Here is a 9,914-nt window from a genome sequence, read left to right on the forward strand (position 1 = left end):
TTTTCTTCTGTTTCTTTCTCTTTCTTTTTTTTATATTTTTATTTTTTTGGTATTCTCATTATGTGTATGCTACACCTTTTATAATTGTCCTATGATTCTTGGCACTCCACTCCATATTTTTTGTTCTCTTTTTTCTCTTTACATTTCGGTTTAGGAAAATTCTGTTGGGATATATCGTCAAGATCACTGATTTCTTTCCTCTGCCATGCCTTGTCCACTGGTGAGCCCATCAAAGGCAGTTTTCATTTCTGTCACAGTGTTTGGTTTCCTGCATTTGCTTTTGATTTTTTCTTACAGTTTCCCTCTCTCTGCTTACATTACCCACTGTTCGTGCTTACTGTTCACCATCTCCATTAGAACTCATAGCACATTGACCATAAAGGTGTTAAGTTCCTGACCTGAGAACTCCAACATCTCTGCTGTATCTGGGTCTGGTTTTGTTGCTTCCATTGTCTCTGCAGACTTTTTTTTACATTGGCTTTCAGGGTGTTTTGTTATTTTTTGGTGAAAACTAGGCAGGATGTTTTGGGTAATAAGAACTGAGGTACTTGGGCTTTAGTGTGAGGTCTTATGTTTATCTGGCTAGGAGTTATGCTGTGTTAACTGTTTGTTTAGCTGTAGGTGTCTGAGTCTTCGATTTCCTCTAGTGTCATTTTTGTCTCCCCTTTTGTCTTTAGATTCCCCTAGAAACTCTTAATTAAGAGTTTGAACCTTGCTATTCTTTCAACTCAGTGGCTGTTATTATAATTTTTTTTTAATGTTCATTTATTTTTGAGAGACAGAGACAGTGCAAATGGGAGAGGGACAGAGAGAGAGGGAGACACAGGATCTGAAGCCGGCTCCAGGCTCTGAGCTGTCAGCACAGAGCCCAACGCGGGGCTTGAACTCAGGAACCGCGAGATCATGGCCTGAGCCAAAGTCGGACGCTCAACCGACTGAGCTACCCGGTTGCCCCTCGGTGCCTGTTATTATAAAGATTTGTTGGGATGGGAGGACTGGGAGTTGGGTATTTCCCTTCCTTTCTCCAACCTTCACCATGAGAGCCTTATGGTGCTCCCTGAGGTAAAGTTCACAAAAATGTAAAGGTCCCCCTAAGACTGAGTCTTTAAGAGTTTTTAACATTTCAAGCCAGTCCATACTCAGCCTCCAGGGATCCATCAATTACTGGTTAAGTGTTACTATCAATATATGTATATAATCTCCAGCAGCTTCCACTCCAAGTAAGCTGTGATTGTGTATTCTCACCTCTCTCTCCAGTTTTCAGGGAGAGAGTTTGCTCTGTGACCTCAGTTCTCTGTTGGATCTAAGAAGAGCTGTTTGTTTTCAGTTTTCTCAGTTTTTTTTCTTAATGTGAGAATGAGTGTGACGGCTTCCAGGCTCTTTACCTCTTAAAGCTGAAACTAACTCCAGCTAATTTTTTTAATCAAACTTTTAATTTTTTAATTATTTTTTAATATGAAATTTATTGTCAAATTGGTTTCCATACAACACCCAGTGCTCATCCCAACAGGTGCCCTCCTCAATGCCCATCACCCACCCACCCCTCCCTCCCACCCCCATCAACCTTCAGTTTATTCTGTTTTTAAGAGTCTCTTATGGTTTGCCTCCCTCCCTCTCTAACTTTTTTTTTCCTTCCCCTCCCCCATGGTCTTCTGTTAAGTTTCTCAGGATCCACATAGGAGTGAAAACATATGGTATCTCTCTTTCTCTGTATGACTTATTTCACTTAGCATCACACTCTCCAGATCCATCCACGTTGCTACAAAGGGCCATATTTCATTCTTTCTCATTGCCATGTAGTATTCCATTGTGTATATAAACCACAACTTCTTTATCCATTCATCAGTTGATGGACATGTAGGCTCTTTCCATAATTTGGCTATTGTTGAGAGTGCTGCTATAAACATTGAGATACAAGTGCCCCTATGCATCAGCACTCCTGTATCCCTTGGGCAAATTCCTAGCAGTGCTATTGCTGGGTCACAGGGTAGATCTAGTTTTAATTTTTTGAGGGACCTCCACACTGTTTTCCAGAGTGGCTGCACCAGTTTGCATTCCCACCAACAGTGCAAGAGGGTTCCCATTTCTCCACATACTCACCAGCATCTATAGTTTCCTGATTTGTTCCTTTTAGCCACTCTGACTGGCATGAGGTGGTATCTCAGTGTGGTTTTGATTTAATCAAACTTCTTAAAAAGAAATAAATAAGCAAATATATGAATGTTTGTTGAATTGATAATGCTTGCCATTCAAGCACCGTAAGCATTAGGTGCTGCTGCCCCAACACAGCAATAAGAAACAAAGACTTGGGTCTTTTATTAAATAATCCCCATCATGGGGACAGAAAATTGGGAGAAACTGAAATGTTACCAGAGCTGAAGCTACCCTGGATTTTCTGTATTTCCTTCTCATTCTTCTTTCCTACTCATACCTTTTCACATGTCTTGATTTCTCTTCTTGCCCAGCATGTCCTCTACTCACTCCTCTTTATCTTCCATCTCAACTAGAAGATACATCTTTAGATGCTCTTTTACTGAATCTTAAAACAAAAAAGGGAGACCCTAGATCTATAAATAGATAAGTAAATACATAGAAATAGATACAGAGGTATGCTTTTACATGCCTTTTTCTATTTCTGGGAATAGTTACATCTAGGGAATGAACACAGGCATGGGGCAATTGAAGTACAAGAAAGGCTTATTTTTACTATATACTTTTTGTGCTATTTAAATTTTTTATCATTTATGTATTTTCTAGAAAAAGACACAATAATCTCCAACTGATGTTAATCACCCACTCTAAATCTGATCATGTTTTCTATAAAAAAATAAATAAATAAATAAAACTGCAGCAAACACCATATTCAGTACCAAAAGCCTGAATGCTTTTACCCAAAGATCAGAAACAAGGCAGAGATGTTTGTTATTCTCATTTCTACTCATCGTTGTATTGGAGGTCTTAGTGTAATGAGGAAAACGAAAGATCCTTAAGGAAGAATCAAACCTGTCTTTATTTGTAGGTGGCATGATTATATAGAGAGAAATGCAAAAAAAAAAAAAAAGTTTCCCATTTCCTCTGTTAGTCATTAAAATATTTAATAAAAAAGATTAGGAAGGTGGCTGGATACAAAATCAGTGCATTTGACCCTTGAACAAAACAGGTGTTGGGTCATCAACTCCCCACATGGTTTAAAATCCATGTATGGGACACCTGGGTGCCACAGTCGGTTGAGCCTCTGACTTTAGCTTGGAACGTGATGTTGCGGTTTGTGAATTCGAGCCCCACATTGGGCTGGCTGCTGTCAGTGTGGAGCCTGCTTTGGATTCTCTGTTCCCCTCTCTCTCTGCCCCTACCCCACTTGCACTCTCTCACAAAAATAATAAATAAACATTTTTTAAATAATAAATAAATAAAATAAATAAAACCCATGTATAACTTTTGACTTCCCAAAAACTTAACCACTTAAGCCTACTACTAGAAGCCTTACTGATAGCATAAACAATCAATTAAGTCATATTTTGTATGTTATATGTCTTATATACTGTATTCTTACCATAAGGTAAGCTAGAGAAATGAAAATATTATTAAGAAAATCATAAGGAAGAGAAAATACATTTACAGTACTGTACTGTAAAAACTCCGCTTATAATGGACCCATGCAGTTCAAACCCATGTAGTCCAAGGGCCAACTCCATATAAAGATAAAATGTATTCCTACATACTAGTAATAAACAATTGAAAATTAAATTTTAGGGGTGCCTGGGTGGCTCAGTTGGTTAAGCATCCGACTCTTGATTTCAGCTCAGGTCATAATCTCACGTTTCATGAGTTGGGCTCTACACTGACAGCACCAAGCATGCTTGGGATTTTCTCTCTCCCTCTCTCTCTCTGCCCCTCCCCTGCTTGTGTGTGCTATAAATAAATAAATAAACAAACAAACAAACAAATAAAATTAACACAACAAAATAAAATTTAAAAACCCATTTAAAACAGCACAAAAGAGGGGCGCCTGGGTGGCTCAGTTGGTTAAGGTTCTGACTTTGGCTCACATCATGATCTTGCGGTTTGTGAGTTCGAGCCCCACGTCGGCCTCTGTGCTGACAGCTCAGAGCCTGGAGCCTGCTTGGGATTCAGTGTCTCCCTTGCTCTCTGCCCCTCCCCCGCTCATGCTCTGTCTCTCTCTCTCTCTCTCTGTCAAAAATAAATAAACATTTTAAAAAATAAAACAGCACAAAAGGTACCAAATTCCTAGAATAACCATAACATCCACTCAAAGCAAGTCAAGAATGTTTGTTCTTACCATTTCTATTCAACATTGTGCTGACAGGCTCCAAATCAACTCCTGTCCAACTAGTCACATAAGATTATCACATGGTCTTCAAATAGAGCCGTATAAATACAGCCAGTACAATTTAAAGAAAAGATATGGCCTTTTCTTTAAGTTATTCTAAAACAATTGGATATCTTCATGAAAAAATAAAATAAAATAAAATACCATACATGATAAGCAATCTAAAATTTATCAAAAATCTAAACATTAAAGAAAAACAATAAAGCTTTCAAAAGAAAACATGAGAATACATTTATAACTTCATAATAGGTAAATATTAAATAGGATACAGCACTAATACTAAAGGAGAAAGTTGAGAGATTGAGCTTCATTAAAATTGAAACATCTATTACCAAAAAGACATCATTAGGAATGACCATCTGGATGGGCAAACCATATACTGAGCAAAAGTAACTGCAGTGTATGTGGCTGAAAAAGGACTCATATCCAGAATATGCTTTCTTAAAACTCAAATTAAGAAGAAAAAGACTTAAGACACTATTTTTGAGTGGGCAAAAGACTTGAACTGGCAGTTCACTTCAACAGGCACTTTGCAAAGGGTGATTGATAATCCAAATAGCTAGTGAAGATATTATGAATAGATTATGAATAAATAGATAGCCTGCAAATCAGCATTATTACTTATTAGGGAAATGTAAGAAAAAGACTTAAGTGCTATCACACTACACATCTAAAAGAATAGTTAAAAATAAAAGGATTAGAAAATAATGAATGTTCAGAAGGATGAAGAACATCCTTACCTGGAAACTGTTGGGAATGCAAATCAGTTTACACCCTTCGGAAGACATCTTGGTAGTATTTAAGAAGTTTAGATGTTTATCTATTCTGTGACCCAGTAAATCCACATCTAGGTATAGACCCAAGAGAAATGAGTATATTTCAAAGAAACTGTATGCTCAAGAAGTTTTACAGTGTCTTTACTAATGATAATATGCAGAAACTGAAAACAAGCCAAATGTCCATTATGGGGGTTGTTGATAAATAAATTGTTCTGTATTCATATAATGGAATGCTAAACAGCAATAACCAAGAACAGAATATGTACACATATAATGTTATGGGTGAAACTCACACTACACTTTATATTGAGAGAAAGAATGCAGACATAAAACAAGCAAATATAATATTGAATGTTTATATGAAGCTCAAGAATGAGCAAAATGAATCTGTAATGATAAAAGTAAGAATAGTAGCTATTTCCAGAAAAAGAATTGGGAGTAATATTTACTGGGAAGGGGCAGGGAGCAATATTCTGAAATGATGCAAATCTATCTCTTGGCCTAGATGATGGTTACATAGCCTTATACATGTGAAAAATCATTGACACTTAAGACTTGTGCACTTTTCTGTACATAACTTATACTTCAACTTAAAAGGGGTGGGATTATTTTTTTTATTTACCAAGATTGTGCTGATTTTCCATCAACCTTACGAAACCCTCAACTTAGAAGTGTACTCAATTCAGTGATCTTTCCCTCCACAGTATTATCTAAAGCACAGTCCTTCCCTTCACTTTCATTTCTTTTCTTACATCCTCATTGAACGAACCATTCCAAAGAACAAAACTAAACATTTATCCTAACTTTCCTTTTTTCTAATAGAAGAGAACTTCCTAAGAAAAGTTAATAAGTTAAAGTATCTTGGGGGGCGCCTGGGTGGCTCAGTCGGTTAAGCGTCCAACTTCGGCTCAGGTCATTATCTTGCGGTCTGTGAGTTCAAGCCCTGCGTTGGGCTCTGTGTTGACAGCTCAGAGCCTGGAGCCTGTTTCCAATTCTGTGTCTCCCTCTTTCTCTGACCCTCCCCCGTTTATGCTCTGTCTCTCTCTGTCTCAAAAATAAATAAACGTTAAAAAAAATTTTTTTTAATGTATCTTGGAAACACTGCACATACTCTTCCTTCTGAAAGAGCTGTTACCACTAATAATATATTCATTGTTCTTTATATAAGCTGTGCCTCCATTTACCTAATACTGTGAGTGTATGACCTGTCCTGACACCACCATCTCTTTGCCTTTACCATTAAAAAATCACAGCTATTTGCAATGTCTTAAAATACAATAGCAACTGCCTTCCTGGTGACTAGTTGGTTGGTACTACTCTAATGACTCACATCTGCCCAAAACTATCTATTACTCCGTTACTTCGTTCAGACACAAAGTAAGTCTCCAAATTCTACCTTATTAATCTGTAAATAATGAGCGAAGCTTGTATCCAACATTTTTAACTCCCTTAAATCTGTATAACTCTCCATTAGAAGGTCTAATAACTTAGCCTATACCCTTACAGCTCTGCACACTGCCTCAATGGATACCATCCTTGATTCTATATAGAAATTTAGCTCCCACCAAAACACCTTAAAACTTAGCATTTTGCAAGATCAAATTACCACATTTTTAACTTTCAACATTGTTGCAAAAATAACGTTCCAAAGGTTATCTCTTGAAAAGTTGCATGACATTGCTGTAAGTAGGTCAAATGCAAAGTGCGTTTTTAAATGCAAAAAGAAAAAGAAAAACCTTTGAAATGAAATCCACCAGGGAAAAGGTGAATCAAGATAGCATGGCTAAAGGACAGAAGAGCAAAGTAGATTAGAATTCAAGGGCCTAGGTTCGAGTCTGGCAAGAGGTACATGTGTGGCCATGAGCAACCTACGAATATTTATGAGTCCCCAGTGTGTAACGCAACACATGAAGGGCTAGATTAAATTATTTCTTAGGCTTATTCAAGAGTAGCCATCTATGACTGTGGAAACTATTTTCATAAAACAAATAATGATTAGAACAGTTAGGGTAGAGTAAGGAGTAGAGGGAATAATTATACTTCAGAACAAGTTAAAATTTTCCCTCTAAGTAAAGGAGAACAAGCACTGGCACTTGTTTCCCTCATTGAAGAGAAAAAGAAACACTCTGGCAAACAAAGCTTTGGATCTCCTTTCTCAATCATTTTCACACGAAGAATTTTCTGACTAAGGTCTTCTTCAGGGCAACTTTGACATCCTTGTTCCTCAGACTATAGATTAATGGGTTGAACATGGGCACCACAGCAGTATAGAATATGGAGGACACTTTCCCCTGGTCAAGGGGTAAAATAGAAGGTGGTTTGAGGTACATAAAAGCTCCTGATCCAAAGAAAAGAGATACCACAATTATATGGGAACTGCAGGTACTGAAGGCTTTGGATCTGCCCTCAGTAGAACTAATATGGAGAATACTAGAAAGAATGAAACCATAGGAGATAAAAACGGTCACAATGGGTACCCCAATGCCAATGGTCACAACAATGAAGACCACCAGCAAATTTATGTAAGAGCTGTTGCAGGAGAGCTCAAGGAGGGGAATGATATCGCACATATAGTGATTGACGAAGTTGTCAGCACAGAAGGTTATAAACATTATGTTTCCCATATGGGCAACAGCTCCAAACACTCCCATCCCATAAACACCTAACAAAAGGAGTGAACACACCTGAGGAGACATGGTAACCGTGTATAGCAGTGGTTTACAGATGGCGACATAGCGGTCATATGCCATCGCTGACAAGATGTAGGATTCAGAAAACACAAAGAAACAGAAGAAAAAAAACTGAGTCATACACCCTGCATAGGAAATGATGTTTCTCTTTGCGACAAAACCCATTAGCATTTTAGGGGTCAGAGTCGTGGAGTAACTAACATCTATGAAGGACAAGTTGAAGAGGAAAAAGTACATGGGAATATGAAGGTGAGAATTCAGCCCAATCAGGGTTATCAGGCCCAAGTTCCCCGCCACAGTGACCATGTAGAAACCTAGAAACAGGAAGAAGAGGGGCATCTGGAGTTCTGGCTCATCTGTTAAGCCTGCGAGGATAAACTCTGTCACAGAGGAGGCATTATCTGCAGCCATTCTCCTCTAGGAGAGTCTGTAAGGGAAAAAGAAGAGTCACTGAGACAGAGAGAGAAGCCACACACCATGGAATTTAAGGGGCTGACATGGAGAAGAAAAGAGTGGGAGCATTTACTGGCACTGTTCTAAATGTTGTGTGGCATTGTGAGTATCCCCATTTCGCAGATGAGGACACTGGACCTAAGTGACTTGCACAAGTCCTGATGCTACTAAGTTACAGCAGGAGGTGAACTCAGGTGGTCTGGCTCCTGGGCTTTGAGCTTTTACCCACTCTGCTAGAGGACAGACCAGGGCAGGCAGGCACTCACCCTCCTCTGCTTGGAGTCACAGTGCTGTTCTCCACTGGCTCTCATCCATCTCTCTCATGGAGACTCAACTGGCCCCGATGAAAAGCAAGTGACAACCCAGAGCTCAGACCCTCTGCTTCTGCTTCTCTACTTTGAGGAGCGAAACCTCTAATTTATCTTGCTGCGCTGAAGAACTTGATCTTTGATTGTGGCTTTGCTGCAAGTCTCTTGTCCAAATTCCGGGGATGAGACAGCATCCTTTCCAAATGCCCATGGATAACAAGAGACTAATCTCAGTGACGTAGTTACAGAGACTCCCTCAGGATCACTGCTCCAGAGACCCACTTCCCAAAGGTAGAAGAAATGTTTGTTTACCCCCTTGGTAATGCTTGATGTGGCTTCCAAAGATCCTTTCATTCTGGTTACATCTTTTTAAGATTAAGAGCAAAGCCTTATGGGCTTGCCTCCTTGTGTTGAGGACTTACTGTGTACCTAGCATTGTGTAGATCCAGCACCCTTATACTAAAACCAAGTGTCAAAAGCAATGTACAAATAATATTCCCTTTTTATTCCTCACCACAACCTTATAAATTAGAACTATTAATTAATCCCTCCTCTAAAGTGAGAGGCACACACACTACGAGGTTCCAGAATCTTGACTCAAACCCTAGTCTGTCCAATTCTAAGCTTCTTAGTCTTCATCACTAAACATTCAGCCTCCCTCTAAGTGACCATGAAATCTCTGAAGCAGCATTTTTACTTAGAAGGATCTCATGAGAAGCTTTATTGATAAAAACAAGCACTTAGATAACTTGAAAGGAATGTAGAAAGTGTTAAAACCAAGAGAGGTAAAGTTAGGGGAATCATACTTTAGAGAAGGATCATTATTTCCTTCACATCCAATATATACCAAGAATTATTTGCATCTTCTCCAAGCTTAAAAATAAAGAAACTTTCACTGAATTTTCTCCACTACTTGATCATCCATCTTAAGCTTCATTATTAAAAACAAATACTGGTCAGATAACTAGTAACAACTTCTATCAAGACCTAAATGCAGAGAACAGAGTCTACAGCCAGTATGTCAGATAACGGGGAATTGGTGAAAGACTTTGAACAAGGATGGCATTGCTTTAATACATACCAATTGAACACTGACCCTGTCCCTGAAACTTTTATCAGTCCTGGTGATTTCTTCAGTGGAAAAAAAAAAGCTTTCTGCCCTCATGGAGCTTTTATTCAAGTGGGAAAAGACAGAAAATACACGAAAGAGAGAGGTAAAACCTGTGAAATGAAAAGTTATATGAGCAAAAGGAATGCAAGAGGCAGGGCTAGAAAAGGCAGGCGTTGCCGATTTCAGTTATAAATAGAATGACCTGACATTCGAGCAACTTTG

General features: G+C 38.6%; 1 protein-coding gene across 1 annotated transcript; it reads right to left on the bottom strand.

Moving 5' to 3' along the window:
* Positions 1 to 7,295: 7,295 nt before the first annotated feature.
* Positions 7,296 to 8,231, bottom strand: LOC121035292 (olfactory receptor 8B12-like). Its single transcript, XM_040482825.1, has one exon. The coding sequence runs from the start codon at positions 8,229 to 8,231 to the stop codon at positions 7,296 to 7,298; it is 936 nt and encodes a 311-aa protein (XP_040338759.1).
* Between the last annotated feature and the right edge of the window lie 1,683 nt (positions 8,232 to 9,914).

Source organism: Herpailurus yagouaroundi, unplaced genomic scaffold, assembly GCF_014898765.1.
Source record: "Herpailurus yagouaroundi ecotype Mexico unplaced genomic scaffold, PumYag 161, whole genome shotgun sequence".
NCBI lineage: Eukaryota > Metazoa > Chordata > Mammalia > Carnivora > Felidae > Herpailurus > Herpailurus yagouaroundi.

What these genes read in the sequence shown, in the direction of transcription:
- LOC121035292 (XM_040482825.1), bottom strand. Translation starts at nt 8,231, where the DNA reads ATGGCTGCAGATAATGCCTCCTCTGTGACAGAGTTTATCCTCGCAGGC.